We start from the raw sequence: 23,947 nt of genomic DNA on the forward strand, positions 1-23,947 counted from the left end.
CCTTACCTATTTCAACTTTTTAGGAAATTTTTTTGCATATTTTATTTTCATCAAAATGAGTGCAGAAAATATGCGCATATTTTGGGGGTTTTAGAGCATAATATATTCTTCTGCCCTAGATATAATATAATATAGGTACCTACTTACCGACTTTTTCAATACTTCAATGGAGAAAACGAAAAAAAAAAATGAATAAATTAAATTAAATTACTACCTAGAACAGAAGTGCAGAAACACTGAAATAGAAGTACACATTTTTCAAATAATTTTTTTTCCAAACACAGACACGGTAATTAATTAATAATTAGGTTTAGGCACCTACAACAGTAATTTGCACAAGCCCCGAAAAGCCCTGTCTATACTTTATAGGGGCTTGGTTTTCAGAGAAAAAGGTTTCAGCCTTTGGGTTTTGGGCCAGGGCTTTGCAGGTTACAGTTTTTAAGGTTTTGGCCTTGGGGCTTGAACATTTGAGCTTCAAGGAATACGAATATGAAATGATCAGGGCTTTTTAGTTTTCGAGTTTTGGGTCATGGACTCCTGGTCATACATACAGGGTGCCCAGAAATATCGAGTACCCCAAAGAAAGTTTTTCATTAAAAATATAGGCTGGCAACGTGAAATAAATGCATATGATTGGTGGAATGTTATCTCTCCAGTCCAACAAACAATCATGTGCTACTGCTATCATTATTATTATTCACTGTGACTAACCAAAGTATTTTAGTAGAAAACTTTTTTAGGGGCTCTCGATATTTCTGGGCACCCTGTACTATAGGAATTAGGATGGATAGGTACCAACTTACAGGGTGCCCAGAAATATCGAGCACCCCTAAAAAAGTTTTCTACGAAAATACTTTGGTTGGTCACAGTGAATGATAATAATGATAGCACATGATATGATTGGTTGTTGGACATTGGTTGGACTGGAGAGATAACATTCCACCAATCATATGCATCTATTTCACGTTGCCAACCTATATTTTTAATGAAAAACTTTCTTAGGGGTGCTCGATATTTCTGGGCACCCTGTACGTTATAATAGGTACCCAATTCCATGTCGATCAATGTGTCGGAGAAATAATTTTTTATTTTTTCAACAGTAAAAAAATTCGAACAAAGTTTAAAATAATATGAATGTCGAAAAATCAGGCATCGAATTATACTTAAATTTATTTACCACCGAAACCAATCCATCAATCATCATCCAACAAAAAAAGCAACGAAAACGCCAACTCCAAAAAATGGATTGCACATCCACCACATCAATTTGAAAAACTAGACTCCGGTTTATCACGTCATCTGTGACGACATTTTCTTGCAGTGTTACCATTGTAATAATATAAAAATTCTCAAAGCTGTTGGTAAAATTCATTAAATTGAATTTTTTTCAACGATTTCGAAATAAAAATGGAATTTGTATTAAAAAAATGCGTAATTATGATATTATTAAATGTTGTTAAATATCTTTGGTTATTTTTCTCTCGATATTAATTTTCCTACATTTGAAACAAATCAGCTCATTTAATGCGTTCGTTTCTCGTATTACTCAACCTTGAACTTCGCGTGATGCGTGAATAAAAGTGATAAAAAATGTTCAGAGAAAATGATAAAAATCTGCGTTTTTTGCGTTCGAATTTGCGAGCATAAATTCTTATGAAAAATTATTTAAATTACCCGTTTCGTCCTTCATACTCTGTTCTGTAATACTCGATGTATTTGTGTACATGAAAATTTTCAACGAAACGTGCACCGTTTGCTGGATCACTCGCTCTATTTCAGTATCAATTTTGCTCTCACATTGATGGGTATTCTTTACAAATACCGTCGTTTATAGCGTATTTGCACCGAGAACAATCGTTTCAACAATGGATATATCACAGCGTCCGTTTAAATGTAAGTAACTACGAAAAACACGATGTCAAAGGGGTACGTAGAAATTTATCACTTGTTGCTCAATACTAAGAGTTGTTTATTACTGATTATAGGTGATGAAACGCCAACACCAACTCGTTTCATTAGGAATTGCGAAGAAGTGGGTTTGTTTCAAGATTTACAAACTAATCCTTTCGAAGAAACATTCAGAATTGCCGTTCAAACAAAACACACTTCAACGTTACCTGTAAGTGTAAGTTGATCGTATTCTTTTGAAATTGGATCAGTACTTAACCAGATGTGTTTTTTTTAGGAACCTTTGTCTAAAAGTGCTAATGCTGATCCTTTGGATACGCCTCAAGTAGTCCCTAACTCTAAACGTATCGAAGATTACCAGACTTCTTGTAAGTATACTTAATCCGTCATCTTGACCTGTGAAAATCTTAATTACAATGAGCTCCTAATTCCTAATGAAATCTGTCTATTGATAGATCCCATCATCGAAGATGACGACGATGAAATCAAACTACCCAATAACGACTACTTAATGGCAAGATTAATGGAAGCTGACGAAGACGGCTTATCGAAGTAATTTGCCATTTTAATCACGTGAACGTGATTAGCTTTATCCTTATTTTAATTGAATACGATTGGTTCTTAGTGATGAAGAAATACCGCCTGAAAATTCGCCATTGTTGCGAAGTATCGAATCGAACGTAAATCAAATTAATGTACAAGTTACCACGCAAATCAACGAACCTGATAGAAATGTCATTGATTTAGTGAGTAATCCCAATATTTACATATGTGTTTTTATGACGTGACTGTTCTGATTCGAGTGATTTTATTTAGACTGAAAGTCCAGACAAGGAGCAAACTTTCAATTTAAAGCCTCAATCTGTTCCAACTGGGATTATCGAAGGTAAGATACTTTGTAATTTTTATCTCTATCGAAATTATCATTGATTTAATATTATGCATTCGGTTTACTATAGAAATATTATTCGAGAGGGAGGAAATCATGAGCAATGCTTCTATAACCAACGAATTTTTGTGAGTATAGGATCAACTTATATGATTCCATTACATTTAAAATGGAGTAAACAATTACTAAATCAATTCCTGCATTTTCAGGGTGTTACACCGTAAAAATAACGTGAAAGAAAATACATTCTCTTCTACAGTGGTTACCAATGAAAGCGTCGTTATTGTACCTCCCAAGAACGATATCATTACCGATGATTCGTTCGTTGCAATAAGTCCGAAAATTATACAACCTACAGACTCTTCTGTAAAACAAGTACGTCGAATTCTCTCTTCAGAACAAGCTAAATCCAATCGTTTATTAATATTCAATATTGAATTTTCAGAAATTGAAAAAACTTTTAAAGCCAAGCGAAAACAACGTCCCTGAACCTATTCCGATCATAATCGAAAATAATGTGAATACCGCTCCGATGCAACCTTCTGGTGGAGAAATGAGCGACGATAAGTTATCATATTCCCGAGAACGAAACAGGTAAATTTGCTCGATATATTACCTACGTAAGTACATAATTCGATGAAACGAAAGTGTACTTATCTGATCACACATTTCATCAGAATGGCTCAAAAACGCTGTCGATTAAAGAAGAAAAAATGGATATCTCAACTAAAACAAGACACCGAATCAGTGCACAGTGAAAATAAACAACTTCGTTCGGAAGTAGTCTCTTTGAAAGCGGAAGTAGCTCATTTAAAAACCTTACTATTGGCACATAAAAATTGTCCAGTTACTTTGGCCATGCAACAAGGTACATTTATACGTCAATTTATAACCTTAAAGACCGTTTTTAAATTGAGCATTTCCTTTAATTTCGTTCAATTTGCAGCTAAATCATCGAACGTAGTGCAAAACGATGCACCTATACCTCAGATAAGTACACTTTCTACGAACGTTGCTGCGACACCGATACCGTACGCTATTCTTTCTGCGACCGGAACCAGAACGCAAAACTTTCAAAAAGTTAAATCTAAAACAAATCAAAATAAAACAATAATACTGAATTCGACAGCTAAAGTACCCATCCCGCAATTGAATTCGATTTACGGTGCAAAAATTGCACCCAAACCTTATACCGCAGAAAGAAATCAATCACTGAAAGTAATCATCAATAAGAATCCAAATATAGATAATTCCAAATCCATCGTCAACTCTCCTAATGCTGTCAATGTGATATGTTACAATCAAAATCAAAACATCGCAGACATCACCGATTTAACTTTCGATACTTCTTGATACAATGTTGAGTGTTTGAGTTACCTTGTTATTCAACGATTTGTTGCGTATTGCATTTGAAATACTTCAGCTATGGTACTGCTGCGGTTTTTAAAATAATTACCTACGTTACGTAGAATTCACCGTTAAGTTTGATTATTAATTTTCGTTTATGATGTAACGAACGATGACCACATTTTGGACAATATTCAGTTGAATGCCAAGACTATTGTGGCTTATTTACCCGTTGATAATATTGCTCGGCCTAAATTTGCGAAATTTTTTATACGTAGCTCATTGAACTGTGATTTATGACATGGTGAATAATTTTTGTTGTGATAGATTTTTATTTTTTACGAGTATGGTTAAGATTTTTCAATTTTATTTTACCTACGTACGTGTTTAAGGTGTAATTTTTTCGATCAAGTAAATTATACTCATTTTTTTGTAGTTTTCAAGTGCGGTTTGTTCTTCGTTCGGAATTTAATGAGTATTGAGGCTACCTACGTAGGCTATGATTTGAGAGATTTTCAGTTTTGGAGCTTTTGTTGGTGAATTTCAAGGAGTTTTTCATTTTACGATTTCTGTATGTTATGAAGACTCCGTTGCAATTATTGATTGAAAATCAGAACACCAGAAATTTTAATTTTGCCTTTAGCAGGAAATCTAGATATTACAGATGAAAAAGTTGATGGGACCAGGATGACAAATTGGGATTTTTATTTAAATAAATCAAAACTATGGATTTTAATTTTTTTTTTAATTTGTTGGGAACTTATGCCTGATTAAGTAATATTTCTCACTCCAGGTACAAAATATTTTTCAAATTTTATTTGAAAATTTGTTTACTTCGATTAGAAGATGAGCTCCCCCCTCCACTTTTAATCATTTCATTTCATTTTGAACTAATTTGATGCCCTTGCTGTCCTTAATCGAAGGTTGAGACTGTAATTTTCAAGTCTGTAGCAAAAATGCATCATTTAAAAGTGTGTCTGCCGACATTCATCGTTGATCGTAGAAGTTTCGAACAACTTTTTAATAAAGGTTTAGAAATTTAAAAAATTAAGAAATTTCAGAAATCGATTTCAAAGGTTAATTTCTTTTATATTCCATAAATTTTAGGTAGGTTGAATGTGATTGTGCTATCAAAAAAAGAATGTTTTTAAAATTTTTTTTAGCTCAAATTCAAAAATTTAAGGAGCTATGGTAAATTAAAATTTTTAAATGTTCAGCATACATATAAGGCGTTATAATATTTTGAAAATTTTGATCATTCGTATGGCTCCTTCAATTTTCAAACTGTGCCAGAATTGAAGAGGTTTTTTTCGTACTCTTTCTAAAGCTATGCTACTTCGTGGCGTAATCAAAGACCTAGCTGTAATATCTCAATGAGTTATGCAAATTGATGTACACTTGTGTAGTTTAAGTTGCTGTATCACCACTACTCTGGGATAATTGGATATCATGGACAGGGCATCTGGTATTTTTTTCTTGTAAAATGTTAATTTTCTAAAATCAGCGAAAAACTGCGGCGCTTTTTCGAGATTCAAAGGATTCAATATTTCTTCGATTTTAGTAAATTTCTAAATCGGGTATGAAAGAACCTCTCGATCTGACTACTTGAAGATTCAAAAGGAATTTTGTTGCGTGTAAAAAAAGCCAAAATGCCTCCAAAACCAAATTTTCAGCTGCTTATAGGTTAATTAGCCAGACCACTCGCAGAAATTCTAATTTTTCGAAAAAAAAAGTGGTTGGGGAGAGAGAAGAGCAATGTCGATATTTATTCATTTTTTCTCAAGGAAACCTGTGTATCCTGTCAATTCCAATCAAATTAAAATTTGGCTGGCTTAAAAAGACCATGTCAACCATACCTCAAAATCAAATTTAAAATTACCAAATTTGATTTCTGAAGAATTTTTGAAAATGACAAAAATATAGCACGTTGTGGTGGCAATTATTCGCTAAAAATGTAAATCTATTGCCTTCCTCTCCTCCCTTTCCTCCCCTCAATCGATAGCAATTACTTTCCGGCCGATATTGAATTTTTTCCAGCACTTTAAAATCACTCCAGAAACGTAGATAATCAACTTTGGCCAAAATAAAATTAATTTGTGACCTGCAGGTTCAGTCTTCGAAAACTTACGTAGACGCCTTCCAGGACAATTTCAGGGAGCTGGAAAAGACTTCGTTTTTTTTGTGGCTTTAGATTAGTTTTAAAGTTACTGTGATCGATATTTTTAGGAAGTTGATGGAAATTTATCAGAGTATGCTTATTTCATCAACTATATATTTAACCAAGAATTAAGTCGGATTCGGTCCTTCGATTTTGATCAAATATTTTCTTTACCAAAATTTTCTTTGGTTGGCCTCGTGAACCAATCTCTATCATATGGGTTCTCCCCCCCCCCCTCCTTTCATCATCACTCCCCTCGCCCAAATTTTATGTGATAGATCTTTTAATTTTTTCACGTTCCTTTGCGATTTCTTGCAAAACTGTCAAACTCTGAAGGCCATCGTATTCATATCTTTAGACTAGTTGAACTTGGAGCAAATCTGTTTTCAAATATTCAAGGAGAATAAAGAAAGGATTTAAAGTCAGCAATTGAAATTTTAAAAAGCTCAAACTTGAATTTTCAAGATGAAAGCTCAACTGTCCAGATCCAGAACGAAAGTTGAGGGCCATCATTTGAAAATGTGAACAAAATATATACAACATCCTTCAGAGGGGCAAGAGTAGTCAATTTTGATCAGGATTCAAAAAAAATAAAAAAAAGATTGAAGGATATAAATTTAAATACCAGCATGTTTTTTCGATCTGGCCCCTCTTAGGCTTCCTCCCCACCAGGTCCCTTAATAAACATGGTCAAAGTAAAAAATAGAAACATTTCAAGGTTAAACAAATTGAGAATTTTTCAAATTTTTTGAATTATGTTTTCAATTTTTTAGCTCAAGTAGTCTCCTAACATGGAAACCATTAGAAGAGCTCAAAGTTGATCGTTTTCGTCAAGCTCAAGAGATCTAAAAAAAAATCGGTTTTTTCTTCAATATAATATGATAATTTTATAATTTCTTCCTGAAAATGCTAATTTAGGTATATATTTGTAATGAACCAAAAATAATAGATAATAATTTTTTTCGAAACGTAATGTAAAATTTGAAAATTTCTCTACCTTTATCTAATCTCAGAAAAAATTGGAAAATGACACACCTCAGAGCCCCCCTTTTTTGAAAAAAAAAATTAGAAAATCATAAAAATATAGAGTGACATATCGATTTCGACTAATTCGAAGTTGCTGAGTTCGAAAATCCATTCTTTTTTGGATTATTTCCTCGGTGTTTCTTTGGTCCCTAATTTTGAAAAAGTGAGGTACAAGGTGAGAACACCGAGGGATTGAAAATCATTTCGCTTATTACAACTTAGATGAAAATTTATATCTACTTATGACAGGAATAGGTTATGACCACGACGAAAGGAAGAATCACCGGGAAAATGCAGCAAAGATACATCAATTTTGGATTTCAGATTCTTAATTTACCTTCCATAATCGATTCGCAATGTCGAACAAATTTCCAGCTGTCGACTGTTGATTTGATTACAATGTCTTTTAAAGTGATTTGACTGTGCGAAAGAAAATTTGATTTTTGATGAAAATTCCTAATGCTTGAAAGTTTTTATAGGTGGAGGGAGGGGATGTTGATCTCAACATTTACATACTCATCTAACTAGTACTCTTTTGTAAAAAATTACCATTTAAAAAATTTATTCTTTTTTCAAAAATTCGTCAAAGATGAAAAAAGGGTCATCCATGCCAAATCGGCGGATTTTTGTACGAGAGACGAGGGGTCTTCGACTTTTTTCAAAATCAGATCATATGTAGAGCTCATCAAACGATGGCGAATGACGCAAACCGGACATTTTTTCGATTTTTTTTTGGCGGAGCTGTGGGGCTTCAAAGTTCTCCAAAATGGCCGAAAATGGAAAATTTCAGTAGAAAATAGCTCCGGTTGTACGTGGAATAGAATTTTGAACTTTTTTTCAAATTGTAGTACTTTGAGAGAGTAATCGAAGAATGATGTCAAAATCAGTTTTGCCACTTTCAAAAACCTAAAAAAATCGATTTAAAAACTTATAATTTAAATATAACCATGATCTCGACGAGTGAAAATTCTGAAAAAATTCTCAGTTTTAGTCCTTTTTATGTAGAATAACATATCAAAAAATTAGACTGACATTTTTTTTTCATTTTCGAGGAAAAAAAAATTACAAGTTTTACACTTATTGCAAAAATATTATCAAAAACCTAAAAAATGAAAATTTTTGGATTTTTGAGATATTTTACCAATGTGTAGACGATTATGTGAAAAAATCCCCCCTCCCCAAATTTGTCAACGAATTGACGAGAAAAGTCATTTTTCGTGCTATAATTTTAAGAGTGAAAAATACTGCAAAAATCGCCGTCATCTTTAAAAAAAGCAGGAACCTAAAAAATGAATATTTTTGCTTGCATTTCTGAAATATTTTTTCAATATGTAAACAGACATGTGAAAAAATCTGTCCTCCCTCCCCAAATAATCCGCTGATTTGGCATGGAATGACCCAAAATCAACTTCAGCTGCTCAAAAACTGATTTTTAAGAGTTGTTGACTAATTCCTTCTGTTGAGCAAGATTTCTTAGAGATTTTCATTATTTTTCAATTTTTTTTCATAATGATTCTATGCATTTTTTTTCAATTTTAGCAGGTGAGAAAACTTTTGAGTTTTTGGGGACTTTTTGGTATAGTTTTTCTATTTATCAAAGTCTCATTCAAATCTTACATGGCATGATTAAGAATTAATTTTCTTTCCAAAACGAAGACATTTCTCCTTTCCTATTTCAAATGATCAAAATAGATAGCCTTTAAACACCATTTAAATTGTGCTGGAGTTGCGGTCTTCAAAACCACATCACACGATCACGATCATCATCGACCAAAACCCTCCGTCAAATTTCCACATTAAGGTCACACCGATAATTCGAAGACATACTGCTCTACAATGTCCTAATACTGTCAACTATCCACCACACCTTTCCACAATATCACGTATTAATTTTCATCCATCATTTTCACGCTTAATCGGCGTATTAATTCGATATCTCGAACTCGATTTCTCACCCACGACCAGTGCCATCATCTTAATAATTGTGGACGGTTTACGATTGAAACGTGATCTGCACGTTCTCCTGGTCAAGTGGTCACCATTTTTTGGTTGACCTGTGATGTGTACTTGACCATGGTGGAAATTTCCCGATAATCGAACAACGTCGTTATAGGAGAATTAGTATGTTAGTAGGTAAGCCGTATAAATATTCTTGTAATCGGGTAATTTCAACCCGTATAATGGGTTGGGTTAGACGTGGAGAGACGAAGAGTTTATAGTATGGAAGTATACATACAAATACAAGTCGACGACATCGTAGATGTTGTTGTTGATGATGGTGCTGATGATGATGATGATGGTCGACTCCTCGACTCTTGTAATACGCCTATGGGAAGGTATGCGTGTAATTTGGATTTTTTTGAATGGATTTAGAGAATGACATTTGGCCATATAGGAAAAGGTACGGAGATGCTGTCAGCGCAATTGCAAGAATATTTCGAGATGTTTCAATTACATTATAAACATTGTTTGTCGCTAGCTGGCTGGCGAAGCAGTAGCATATTACATTTGATAGAATAGTGCAAAGTGAGAAAGGCGGGGAGGGGGGTTGAATATGGGGGCTAGGGAGAGACTCGCATAGGTATAGAGAGAAATTGATTACATAGTCGGTACCTAATGGAAAAAACGAGGCCGCCGGGCTGACATGTGTGTGGTATCCTGACAAACACCTCGCGGTAATGTTAATATCAGTATTATTATTATCATCTTTTACCGTGAAACGGTTCAATTGTCATGTGAAGTCTGTTGGCCGCGGCGGAAGCGCGCGGCCCGCGGCCCTGCGGCCAACTGCAGCTTGGGTAATGGTTAAATGCGGCGCGAATAGCGGTAAGGAGAGAGAAAGACGCACACTTCAGTTAGATGGCGGCTAAATAACGGGAATTAGGAATCCAGATTCTTTAATGGTTGATGGCGCGATGCTCGTATATGCCTCTCTCGATCCAATCGTTCCTCTTATAAAGGTAGAGAGGTACAGCAAGTGTGTAACTTATGTACATACTACATATGCGATATGCAGTTCGTAAATCTCTCGAGCCACCAGTGCAGACGAGGAGGAGGGATCTTGACGCTGACGAGGTCGTAATATCGTCGATATATTTTATATAATTTTAGAGTTATGCATAAAAATAAAAAAAAGCGCCACGAACAGATGGACTGATGCATCGAGCATTGCAGAGCTGTAGGAAGGAACAAATTCTCGGGCGTCGTCGCCTCCTCGGTCATCTTCATCGCATATATCGACATCGACGTGTACCCTGATGACCTACTAAAACCCATGGCACCGACAAGTGCTCAGTCTCCGTCGCCGTACGACGACGATGGCGTGGTCTGTGTCTTTTGCACATACATACACATACGAAAGTAAAAGTCGTTCGAAATTTTGTGTGGGTGAGAAGAATCGGGTCACAAGTCGACCGTTTCCAGCCTATAACCGAGCTTCTCCTTCTCGTAAAAGGTACCAGTATAAGCAAACCGGCGAGATTAATTTCAAATTTACTGTTGATCGTTTCCGATTGCGACCAGAGTATCTCTTTGGGAGACAAACCAAATCGTCGTATTCGAATTTCGATACGTGCGGATCTATTGCTGAGATTTTGTATCCATAATACAAATATGTAAATTTATACCTACTCTCTACCCGAATGTAATTTTTTTTCTTTTTTAGAAAATTCGTCCATGAACTTGGCATTAACACCTTCGCGTGTTTTCATCTCATATTATAGTGATGTACGCTGGGAGAACAAAGCTTTGAACTCATGTCTATGATGTTGGACGAACGACTTATAAGACGTAAATCAGATAAATGGACGAATACGATGGCCTTGAATCAATCGCGTACAATGAAGCTGTACATATTAAAGGTACGAACGACTTGCCTACGCTTTAAACGACTCAATTACTTACGACTTACCTACTATAACCGTATCAAGATCGAAGATCGCATTTCGTTAATGGTCAACTACAAGGTGCTGTGAACTAGATGAAAGTAGATCATTGGTGGGTACTCGGCTGTGTTCGATTTAAATGTCTTTTTTTTAAACTTGATCTATTAGGAGCGAAGGATCCTTGAGAAATGAAATTGGATTTATTGATAGGTACAATGTACTTTGAAGGATCCTTGAAAAATGAAATTGGGGGGTTTGACAGGTAGAATGACTTCGATTAATCGTGATTCATGAAAAAATTTTAGGTCTCCGAATTTGCTTACATTTTAATGTAAGTAGCCATGAGTGGTTAATTCCGAGTTGAAGTACTCCAAAAAAGGTTTTAGCCCTCTACGATACCTGGAGGATAAGATATCCTACCCTAAAGCCCCTCTCCCCCCCCCCATTTCATGAAAAAAATCACGTTTTTTTTGGTGTTTGAAATTCCAAACCAAAGCCCCTCTTATTTTTGAAAGCCTTATCTTTGAAAAGATGCCACTTGAGACGCTGAATTTCGTCATGTAAGTCGTTTTTTGATTTGATCTCCGTCAGCCTCTCCCCTCTACATGAATTTTTGCCAATACTTTTTCAATAATATGAGAACTATTTTTCAACAAAATTTACGTATGTAGTAGATACCTACCTAACTGAGCTAGTCTTTGGAAAATAGTCAAAAATAATGATACGAATGTTGTTACTTGAAAAGCCATATCGTTGGTCTGATGGAGATGAAACATCAAACGATTTTTAATTTAATTCTCTGCGATTCTCGTCTTTATGAATTTTTCCTCACAAGAAAAATATCCCAACTAGTACAAACATTTTTGAACCAGGCTAAGGGAAATCGATAGAGCACCCAAAAATACTCCACCAACCAAAATTTTAGATGCTCAAATTAATTTATCGATTTTTGGGCCATTTTTGAAAATTAAAATTTGAACTAAAAATGTAAAAAAAAAAATCAAAAATTGAGCAAATTGACCTAGAAAGCTTGAAATTTTAAAATGTTTGATCTGGAAGCTTAACTGGGCCTTTAAACATTTTATTTCCTGGTCACATTTCAACTACCATTGCTTTCAAAGAGCCACGACATTCAAAATGTGAGAGGAGAAGGTCTACTTCTTAGGTCCAAATTTTTTCAAAAGAAAAAAAACACACCTTACAACTCTGGAAATCTTTCTATCCAGATCATGAACGAGAAAAAACTCTCATCCCGACATTTTACATTTTTTGAGAAATTATACACTCAAAAAAATTATATTTTCCTCACTCAGTTCAAAATTGTACCCAGCAAATAGTGCAAACGATTGTAGTTCAAAACCGTTTTTTTTTTCGTATTAATGCAATTTTTGAGAAATTGTGGATCGTAAATTTTTAGTTTGGAGCTATGAAAAAATGCAATTCTTCAAACCCGTGCGAACAGAAATATGGATAAAACTATGCTAGAGGGCAGCGAGAGCGACAATTTTCTAAACAAATTGGTTGAAAAGATAAGGAAAAGCTTCGCTTATTTTTTCTCCCCTCCCTCCCCTAAGTGCTTTTTAAAAAACAGTTGACATATTACAAAATTTTGAAAATTACCTATGTGTCTGTCTGTCTGCACTTTCTGGTCTGCAGAGGTCATTGACCTGTACGTCGGGTTCTCCATAGGTCGTCTGTCTGCCTACCAGTCCTCCTAAGGTAATTGAACTGCCTGTCTGGGTTCCCAAGGTCGTCTCTCTGTCGGTCTGTCTAGCCTTGTAAGTTCATTGACCCGCCTGCCTGTCTGTCTGACCAAGGTCGCCTGTCTACATAGCTGGCCTCCAGAGGTCATTGAACTGTCTGTCTGGCTCCCTAAGGTCATTGATCCGCCTATCTGGCTTTTCAACGTCGTATGTCTGTCTGTCTGTCTGGTCTCCAGAGGTCATTGACCTGTTTGTATATCTGGCAATCTGAGGTCATTGACCCACCTATTTGGTTTTTTAACGTCGTCTGTCTGCCTGTCTGGTCGTGAGAGGTCATTGAAATGTCTGTCTGTATGCTTTTCTGTTTATCTATCGGGACACCTGAGGTCATTGACCTACGTATCTGGCTTCTTAAGGTCGTCTGTCTGCCTGTCTGGTCTTCAGAGGTCATTGACCTGTCTGTCTGTATGCATGTCTGTTTGACTATCTGGCCACCTGAGGTCATTGACCCGTCTATCTGGCTTTTCAACGTCGTCTGTCTGCCTGTCTGGTCGCGAGAGGTCATTGACATGCCTGTCTGTATGCTTGTCTGTTTATCTATCTGGCCACCTGAGGTCATTGACCCGCCGATCTGGCTTTTTAACGTCGTCTGTCTGATTTCCAGAGGTCACTGACCTGTTTGTCTATCTGACCACCTGAGGTCATTACCCCCCTATCTGGTTTTTCAATGTCGTATGCCTGGTTGCAAGAGGTCATTGACCTGTCTGTCTGTCTGTATGCATGTCGGTTTATCTATCTGGCCACCTGAGGTCATTGACCCGCCTATCTGGCTTTTTAACGTGGTCTGTCTGCCTGTCTGATTTCCAGAGGTCATTGACCCACCTGTCTGACTTTTCAACGTCGTCTGTCTGCCTGTCCGGTCTCCGGAATTCATTAACCTGTCTGTCTGGCTGACCACCTGAGGTCGTTGACCCACTTAACTGACTTTTAAACGTCGTCTATCTGTCTATCTGGTCTCCAGAGGTCATTAACCCATCTGTCTGGCTTTTCAGCGTCGTCTGTCTGCCTGTCCGGTCTTCAGAATTCATTGATGTGTCTGTCTGGTTGGCCAACTGAGGTCATTGGCTCGCTCATATGGCTCACCCAAGTTGTCTGTCTGTCTTTCTGGCCTCCTAAGGTCACATGTCCATTCCCACAAATTACGGAATGCTGAGTTAGTTGAATATTTACTGTTTTCTTGAATTCGAGCTCTCGATGTTTCTGCCTTTCCTAGATCGTCATAGAATGGCTGGAAGGATTCCAAAGGGGGTTCAAATTTAAATTATATAAATAGACGTCGTTAAGTCCGAATACCAATTTATTTTTATGATTCGACCGCTCGTTGTTTCCAAGTCAAAAAATATTCCACTGAAAATATTTTTACAACTCACCGATTTTCTGTTATTTTTTTGCGATTTTCAAGAAGATTTAGCAAAATATTTTCTGAAACATGAGCAATTTTAGACATGAATTTTGCAATTTGATAATTCTGATTTATTAATTTTTTAGCTCATTTTTCGTGAACATTTCGTCAAATTTTTAGTATGTAGGTAGGCATTTAAAATGGTGACAATCTGACAAATTATTCAATTTTTATTTATCAAAATTGTAATTAAGTAATTTATTTTATCAATTTTTCTCTGAGAACATTTCTTCTGTAAATTAACACAAATTTTCTGACTATCGCAAAAGGACCTTTGTTTTAAAGATGACGTTTTATTTGAAATTTTCGAACGAATTTACCAGATTAGGTCTACTTTCCTACCTACACGTGAATTCTTGCTTTAAAAATCCTTAGGTACTTTCAGAGGTTGATGTCGAAGAAACGAAAAAAAAATTCGTTTCGCAAAATTATTACCCATACATTCAAGTGTATGTAGAGTCCTCGATTCCAAGGCTATAATCATACTGCCCTGAATATAATAATTTCGGAAATTTACCATCGCAAAAGCACGTTCGTCAAGCATTAAAATGACAATCGCAATCGCAGTCTCACAGATCACACGTTCAATCCATTACGGGTAATTTCCCGTGCAAATGCGCGAAATGCATATTTTAAATCCGTCCAAGACTTATCCTTTCGTAAAGATATCCAGTGAATCGAAACGATTCGTTGTCAATTAACTCTGTATAGAAAGTCACAATCTCAAATACGACGATATGATTCCATTAAAGGACAAAAATACTGCATTGTGCACTGTCTACACATGCACTCTGCCTTTCGACAATTTGCATGCACGATCATTCAAAATAATAAGCGAGATATTTAAAAAAATGCCATTAGTAAACGCATTATTAGAAAAAGAAATCGAAATTAATTATTTTAATCATTAACGCAGCTGATGAAATGGTGTATTGAATTTTTTATTTTTAAATTTATTTAAATCATCTTATATGTACACCTATAAGTATAAACATAGGTATAGGAGATTCGAGACTTGTTGACGATGCCGCTTTTAGCAATGCATAAAATATTTATGTTAGCAGGTGCACCAGCCATCTACACTACAGCCTCACAGAAAGATACGACTACATACGAATACATTCGAGATGATGGTAAATTGTGTACACGTTCATAACGGTTGTATTTGCGGAATATAACGTGATTTATTCGCGAACCTCCATCTTCATCGAGTATTTTTTCCAAATCAAAGACGCGTACGCTGGTACAAAATCACGATTAATTTTCACCTCGATCAACAGAGCCGGCTGCCGGGTCATAAAACACCGCTGGAATTCCTCCCGAGTAATAGCTTTTTAATGAATATGATAAATTTTCTTTGTGTTTTCAACGGTTTCCCGAATGATATTTTAATTTCGTGAATTTTTACAGATTAAAGGTTATCGGTCTTCGCAGTCTTAAGGTATGAAATGAAAGAATTACTAATGTTCAAATACCTATTCAATTCAATCATCATATCCAAATAGTCAAATAGTTATATCATTTGGAAAATATTTTATCGCTCGACTTTTTTTATGGAGGTATTCTCGATATCATTGTACTTTATCAAGTTATCCGTTTACCTATTCAAAATTGGACATTGTATGTTATCTGGCATCTGTTTCAGATCGTCGACTCGTCGAGTCTATAAATATTGCAAATTTTTCTCTCGCGTCCACGTCTACCCAATGGATTATTATTCAATTTAGAGGTCGCTCAGCTATCGATGGTTGTATTTTGCGCTATTTATCTACAGCCAAATGCATCCATGAACCTTGAAACGTGTCACATTGTGTGTTTGGTTCTTTGTTGTCAAGATAAATTGCGAAGAGGTGGTTGAAAATGGTGAGTTTTTCCATTTTTATTCATCTCGTTAAGGTTTGTGTGAATGATCGATGGAAAGTTTTGTTGGCTGGTTTCATTGACATTTCAAGTGAAGTGGAATATTTTTTTGTATAAATTTCATATTACGTGAAATTTTATTCAAGTTGAGAATTTGCTCTCCTCCCCCTCCCCCTCAAAAATCTCAGTTGGTTATGAAATTCGAAAAAAAATACGAGTGATTCATTTGTATAAAAATTTTAAAAAATAATTTACCTCAGATTTTTTTTTGAAAAAACAAAATATCCCAACTAAAGATATAATTTTTCCAGCATTTTTCAAATTCGTGTTGATAATTGCAATTTTTCAAATTAAAAAAAAAATATATTGATAATCAGACTTGAAATTTTTTTCTACAATTCAATTTTTTCAACGAACATTTTAATTGAATATACTCTCCATGAGACTGATTTTGCTCTTGCTCCTGCCCCTGCCTCTCGATTAGACTTTGCTCTGAAGTTATTCTGATTCATTTTTTCATAATTGTCGGAAATCCCTACCAAATTCGTCATGATCGTTTTTGAAAAAATTAAGCATGAATAATTTGTTCCAGAAAAAAAAATTAAAATCCCAAAAACATTGAATCATCGCGAATTTTTATCAGAAAATTAGAGTTAATTGCACTCACGACCTCGATCATTTATGTATAGGTAATAGACCTATTATTACGTATTTTAGGCTACTAAAATTTATCTAAAATTGTTTTCGCGTACATATACCTTTACTTACCTACCTACTAATGAAACAAGATCACGAACGATAAACGATTGACAAGTGGAACCGTAGGTAGGTAGATAATTACGCGTGCTCGGGTTATATTTTCGCGAATATTGGCGTACAAGCACATTAGCGTGGAACGTATACTTACTCGAGCAGGTTACGCGCAATGTGGATGCCATTGAAATTGATGTTTAAAGAGTTGTCACTTTTTCTTTCTTGGAATAAGATAAAGAAAGCATATAATTCTTATACGAATTTTATGACAGTATAGATCTTACAGCGACGAGTAATTTTATGTTGTAGCATCGATAATGGTTTGACAACAGCTCGAGATCTGAATTATCGTTGTCTCATCCATCAAGTTTTTTTTTTGCTTTGCTTTTTGCTGAAGAAGTGACTCATATTGGGAAAAAAATTTATTAGTTGTAACATAACATCTGGTAGTGATGTGTAATTGTGTATGTATACAATGAAACGTAGTAACTAGTAACGTGCTATGAGTGTAGAGGAGCAAAAAAAATGCAATAGGTATAGACTAATGTTCGGAATGGATCAGCTGCGGTGCTTTTTTGGCCGAATTTCCCACATTTTTAATTCAAAATTTCAATAAAGATGGACAAATATTTTTTATTTCTAATTTTTTGTGGGTATGGAAGAGAAGGTGAAGACTAAAAAATTCAGAATACCTACCGGTCTTCTTGGTCTATTTCGTCAGGCTTGAAAAAAGATTCATACACTGATTTAAAATATACCTACCTATTGTTCAAAATTAAATTTTTTAGCTTGAAAAAAGCAATAATTTAAAACACCAAAGGGATCAGTGAAATATGTATTTTGATTGATTTTTTTGCATAATATTCCAATTATTTGTTTCTGAAGTTCAAATGGTTGATGCAGAATTTGATACATATTTATAAAAAAAAAAAGTTGAAAATGACGCTTTCTAGGATTAGAAAAACTGTAATTGTTGCTACTAGATCTTCCTTGAAGTACCTAATCTATTGAATGTACCCTTGAAAAATTCTACTCCTTCTTCGACAAAAATTATCAAGTCAGGAGTATTTGTTCAATTTTGAAAGAGTCATCGTTCATATCTCTGTGTGTTCTGTGTTGTAATGATTTTCAATTTCAGTAAAAATAATTTTGGATTTCAATTTCCATGAGGTTTTTTTTTTGAAAAAAAACAAAACAAAGCACTTGAGAATTCACAATAAAAAAAATCACAAAATTATTTTGAAATTTGTTCAAAATACAAATATTATGTAAAAATTATGTATTCAAAATCTCCAAAGTACAGGTACCTAGTTAATTTCAGTAAATTAAAAATGATTAAGATTTGAGTAAAATATTAATTTTTAAAAACTTTCGATAAATTTTTAATTTTTTAATTTCTTTCAAGAATTTTATTGTAATTTTTTTCTAATTATGATTTTCCTCTAAAAAACTACTTTTTTAAAATGTTTTTTTATAATTTTTTTGGGGTGATTTTTACAAAATAATTGTAAAAAATCTTAATAAGGCGAGAAAAATTGACGTAATGTTGAAAAAATTGTTGAAAATTTCAGAGGAAAAACATCTGCTTGTAAGAATGTTAAATCAGCCATCGTTTAAAATTATCAAAATACGTGAATATTACAGAAAAAATTGGTTCTCGAAATCCAAAAACTTGACAATTAAAATTCTAATTTTTTGCTATTTTTTCGCAAAAGACAACCTCTGTTCCTAATACCTCCTCCCTCCTATCTCTATCAATATTGTCGGTGAAAATGTAAAATAAAACACACGAAAAAGGTCGTTTTTTTGCTTTTTGAATTACTTATTTTTTTTGAAAACGTTTAGCTCTCGCAGTAATTTTACCTTCATTTAAATGAAATCTGATCATAAGTTTTGAAGGATTTTCGAAAAATTACCTCAAACGATTTTTTGTACGTAAAAATCTGGTTTTGCTCTCCCCTCCATCACAAATAAAAATATAAACCCCCTCTATAAATTCATCCCGGATACGCCATTAGTTAATGGTCAAATAATGTCACTTTTTCAAACTTTTTCCAATTATTTTTAAAATGTTTTACATTTTTCAAATCATTAAGACAGGTATGATGACCTTGTTTTGTATAGTTTTTTTTTTTGAAATTATTATGGACAATTTTTCAATGAAGCATCATTGTTTCAAATGATTTTATTTGTAATGATTTTTACAAAAATCTGTTTTTCTTTACAAATTGTTCAATATTGGTACTTTTCCCCCAAAATTTTAAAATTATTTGACATCGAACGAAATTTAGAATTAGCCTACGTTGTCAAATGAGTGGTCCTATTTTTACGATTTTATTCATTCTTTGGGGCTGAACATTTTTTTCGAAGTCTTATGGAATTTTTTCCAACTTGACAAAAAAAAATTCTCCAGATGGGTATTTTTAACCCTCTTCATATTCTTTCAATTTTGTTGAAAACCATTTTTTTTTCTGTGAAAACTTTGTATTTAAAAAAAATGTTCTGTGGTTTTTTTCTTTTTTTTGGATTTTGCCAAAGCGGTCAAAAAATAAATGTAGGCAAGTCCTTCGATTTCAGATTTGTACTTAACTTTCTTTCTTGAGCACTTTTTCAATGGTCTACTGAAACTAGCACAATCATTCTCTGTTTTAAGTTGAAAAGGGGTAGAGAGGCTCATTACAAACGATATTTTGTATGGCTTTTTCGTATTTCTTATAGATTTTCATAAAAATTGAATGAAGAAGTCGTGAAGTAGATGAGTTGAGGGGGCTGTGATAAGAAACAAAAAAATGATATTCAAACCCGGAATTACTGAAAACATTTTTTCTGTAGTTTTGAGCTAATATCCTTGGGGGGGGGCTTGAAAAAAATTGAAAAACAAATTTAAACGCTGAGCAATGATCTAAAAATGAAACGTTTCAAATTATTATTCTGATTTTAAAAATACAAAAATAAAAAACAGAAAAAGTCGAAATTTTTTTTTTTTGAAAAGAAAAAATTGAGCTAACCAAAAAAAGAAAAAAGTCTGCAAGGTAGATACTTTTCATGTCACGATTGTCTTAAAAGCTCATTGGAAAATAAAAAGCAATTTCTGTCCTTCGTGCTTTGGCCTGCCTGATCACAACCTCTCATACCAGAATTTACCTATACGTTTATTGGTAAGAAAATTCGCTCAAAAATGGGAGTATTATTATAAAATACTCTCCAGATAGTATAGAAGAGAACTAATTACTACGAACATATAAATAATATAATAAATACATATATTATCGATAAATGTGGCTCGAAAAGGAGAAAGAGCGAGAGAGAGATAGGTAGGCAGAGACAGGAAAAAAAGGGTGAGAATGTAGTTATCGAACAGGTTTGTAAAAGTTCATTCCCCTCCATGATGCGAACTGGATTCATTGCACGGAGATCGTCTGCCAATAACGAGTCAGCATCGAGCAAAGAGAAGTAGCGCCGAACCAACATCTATAAACTGAAAGAGGTTACAACGAAACCAAGATAGGTAGTTATTTTTAAAATCGCCCATCGGCTGATGTGACGTCATCTGGAAGAAACTAAGCTACTCGTATATATTGCGTTTTTCAATTTTTTTTTTTTGCCAAAACGAAATTGTTTGGGTGAAATTTTATTAGAACATAATTTGAAGATGCATATTTAAGTTCGTTATCGATTGGTATTGGTCCCAGCCCCCTCAGGGGCGGTGGGTTGGGGGCTTCAATTATTTTCACATTGTATCGAGGTACTCAACTTCAGCAGCGCATGCCTCCAAAGCAATGTTACTTTGATCAAAACTGATTTCACAGTTCGAAAGGGTATTGCATTTTGAACTTTTTGAGGATTTTTAAATTTTGAAAAGTTGAAAGTTGAACTTTCAAATTGAAAGTTCAAATTTCAAAATGACGCTGTAAGTGAGAGCTAACCATTTAAAATTCTGAAAAAATTCCCATAGATGTACCTTTTAATGCTTTTTCGAAATATTCAATTTTCGAGACGGGATCTTTTATTGGAGTGGGAGGATCCCCACCCCCAATTTTGGGCAAAACTTTCAAAAAACATCTGGGGCATGTGATATATCGAATTGTATGTTTTTGGTGACGCTGGACCCGAATATGACGTCAGATTTTCGATTGGACCCCATCCATGGCTCCCAGCACCTCCCCAAATGGGGTGAAAGTTGAAAAAAGTTTTTTGTTTGTGTGACACATGAAATAGTATGTTTTTGGTGACGCTGAACACGAATATGACGTCAGATTTTTGATTGGACCCCATCCACGGCCCCTATGGATATCATTACCTATTTGGGAAAGTTCTGGAGGTCATGGGTGAGGTCAATTTGAAAAACTAAGGCTATATTCGTGTTCAGCGATATCGAAAACATACTATTTCACATGTCACTCGAATGAAACCATTTTTTTGCCCTTGACCCCCTTTAGGGAGGTGCTGGGGGCTGTGGATGAGGTCCAATCAAAAATCTGATAACATTTTCAAAATATTTATAAAACCGTCATTATTGCACAAAATCAGATTAAAATTTATACCAATCGATATCAAATTTTAATATCTTTAAACTATACTCTAATCAAACTTTGATCCAACCTTTTTGTTTTGCCAAAAAAAAAAAAAAAAATGAAAAACCATAAAATATCATTCCGTTGCCATTTCACCAAGGCGGGATCTTCCTCCAAGTGACGTCACACGCGGTTGTGGCAAGAGGGAGGTGTCGCCCTGCTTTTTTCATGTGAAACGGGTTTCAATGTAACCTCTTCCAGTTCACAGATGTTGGCGCCGAACACGCAACTGCCGAAGACTCAGAGTTGGGTTGGGTATTTATTAAAGTGTTATACTACAAGAGTAAGTACACACTAGAATGTTTGTGCGGCAATCAGCTGACGGGCCGATAAGATTTGTACGTATATTGTGAATAAGAAGAGTCGGAGTTCGGACACGGACAGCGCAACAGAAGCAGTGCAGTGGCATCTGGCATCGGCGGTAGCGAATCAAATCAAAAAGAGACAAACTCTCGTGTCCGGGACCTGCGGCCATACACAGAGGTGCTACTGGAGCTGGCAGAGCGCAGCAAATTCAAGTCCGCGGTGGACGGACGTCTTCTGGAGCAACGACGACGACGACGGAGAGGAGACACACGCAGAAAGATAGAGAGACAAAGAATTACGAGGAGCACTGCTGGAAGCTACGACTGCAACACCAAACTACGAGTACGATAAGACAGCAGCGAAGCAGTCTTCAGCAGAAGCAGAAAGAAAATAGCAAAGACATAAGAGATTGACAACGGGTGAAGGCCAATGCCCATCTGGTATCGGTCGCTGGCCACTTCCTGCAACTATTCGCTAATTACACTTTGCTCCGCATATCCTTGCAAGACGTTCGGTTTCCTTGGACATAAGAATTTCTTCTCATTCTCGTTTCTTTCATTTGGTTTCTTTTTACTACATTTGTGATTACGTCGGTGTACGGTTTTGTTATTGTTGTTGTTGTTTCTGCCGCCGTTGTTATACGATTATTGCAGTTGCCGTCGTCGAGGAGTTTTTTTGTTTTTTTTTTTGCTTTTTTCGATCATCGATTTAATTTTTTTTTCGGCGGTATTTTTTCGATCCAATAGTTCGGGTTTTCGATCTATAACGGGCATGCGGCCGATGTTCGATTTAATAATTCTTCGTGCGGTGCTCGCGAGTTGAAAATTTTCTACAATAAAAAAACCACCGTGGTAAACATGTCGGTTAATGTTTCTTACTAAACGCCACCACCGGACCGGTTTTTAAACTGTAAACAATTCGCACGTGGACTTTGGTCTTCAAAAAACTAATATTGTCGTAAAAATAAAGGTAAGTGTTTGAATTATTTTCATTACCAACAATTTGTCCCCTGTCTCGTGCCTTTATCTGCATCTCTCTGTCTCTCTCTCTCGAATGCTACTTACCAGCGGCGTGATGCTCGTCTCGATGTACTTTTTCTTCTTTTTTTACACGCACTTATGCAATTATTACGCTCTTTTCGTCGTAATTTTTATTTATATAAGTCTTTAAAATGTTAACGAGCGGATTTTATTTGTTTCGCAATTCGCACCTATCTCGCGATATATGTAAGTAGTAAGTACATATGTAAAAGAAGATAAGCACCGAATGAGGTACTGATGGCTTTTACGGGGTTTATACCTAATTTCGAGGCGCCGAAGCGTGATTTTTATTTCGCCAAGTTTTTACGAGTGTAGAGTACCTAACCTACGAGTAACGGTTTAAGAGGTGATTTGATGGGTGAAATATGACTGGGAAATTTTTACATCCGAGTTTCATTATCGTATAATGGGCTTGGGATAAGAAATTGCTTACTCGGGATGATGTGCGAAGTGAGTAGTTTTATTGGATTTTTTACGAGGGGTTTTGAAGTGCAGCCGTTCCCGAATGTGTAAGTTCTTCGTGAAATTTCAAAAATATTGTAGGTAAAGTGACTGAGAAAATTTTGGATAAACGGAGGTTTTCAGAAGTGGTTTGCTTGAAAAAATACTAACATGAAAATTTGTCAAGTTGAATGGAATGATTTTTATTGAAAATCATCAACAAGATTGGGTGTTGTGTGTTTCAAAAATCCTTCTCTAAATTTGAGACGTTGATAAAAAAAAAATATAGAAATCATCCCATTTCAACTGAATATATTGTCTCAACTTTTTCAAAGAAAATTTTCGATTTCGTTATCCCAGGTTTGAATAAAACTTAGATGAAAAGAGCTAGTCAGAAAGATCCCAACATTTAAAAAAATTTAATGTTGGGATCTTTCTGACTAGGCCAAAAATCCCAATTTTGAAGAAAATGTGAAAAATAGATGTGCTCGTTGAAGTCTGCTAGGAAGCTAATTTTTAGACGTAAGGTTTGAATTACCTGAGATTTTCGATTCCTTGTCTCTAGATTCATACTGTTATGAATTTTCAAAAAAAAA

The 23,947-nt window shown here is 35.0% G+C and overlaps 2 protein-coding genes across 4 annotated transcripts in view; both read left to right on the forward strand.

Annotated features, from left to right (window-relative positions):
• Positions 1 to 1,567: 1,567 nt before the first annotated feature.
• On the forward strand, positions 1,568 to 4,579 carry Atf-2 (Activating transcription factor-2). Its single transcript, XM_065361397.1, has 11 exons — positions 1,568 to 1,893; positions 1,986 to 2,119; positions 2,186 to 2,276; positions 2,364 to 2,460; positions 2,534 to 2,654; positions 2,725 to 2,794; positions 2,868 to 2,925; positions 3,007 to 3,172; positions 3,243 to 3,391; positions 3,475 to 3,665; positions 3,744 to 4,579. Exons 1-11 carry the CDS (start codon positions 1,866 to 1,868, stop codon positions 4,148 to 4,150), a joined length of 1,512 nt encoding a protein of 503 aa, XP_065217469.1. The 5' UTR covers positions 1,568 to 1,865; the 3' UTR covers positions 4,151 to 4,579.
• Positions 4,580 to 11,004: 6,425 nt separating this feature from the next.
• Positions 11,005 to 23,947, forward strand: part of LOC135842384 (serine proteinase stubble-like) — an 83,837-nt gene continuing 70,894 nt past the window's right edge. The window contains exons 1-4 of one of the 3 annotated variants that reach the window (XM_065359819.1): positions 11,005 to 11,188; positions 15,439 to 15,700; positions 15,788 to 15,936; positions 16,023 to 16,240. The gene's annotated coding sequence lies outside the window, so the exon portion shown is untranslated. Of the gene's footprint in view, positions 11,189 to 15,438; positions 15,701 to 15,787; positions 15,937 to 16,022; positions 16,241 to 21,838; positions 22,840 to 23,947 lie in introns of those variants that run through there. The other 2 variants (XM_065359821.1, XM_065359818.1) reach the window with 2 other exon arrangements.

This window comes from Planococcus citri, chromosome 4 (genome assembly GCF_950023065.1).
Source record: "Planococcus citri chromosome 4, ihPlaCitr1.1, whole genome shotgun sequence".
Classification (NCBI taxonomy): domain Eukaryota; kingdom Metazoa; phylum Arthropoda; class Insecta; order Hemiptera; family Pseudococcidae; genus Planococcus; species Planococcus citri.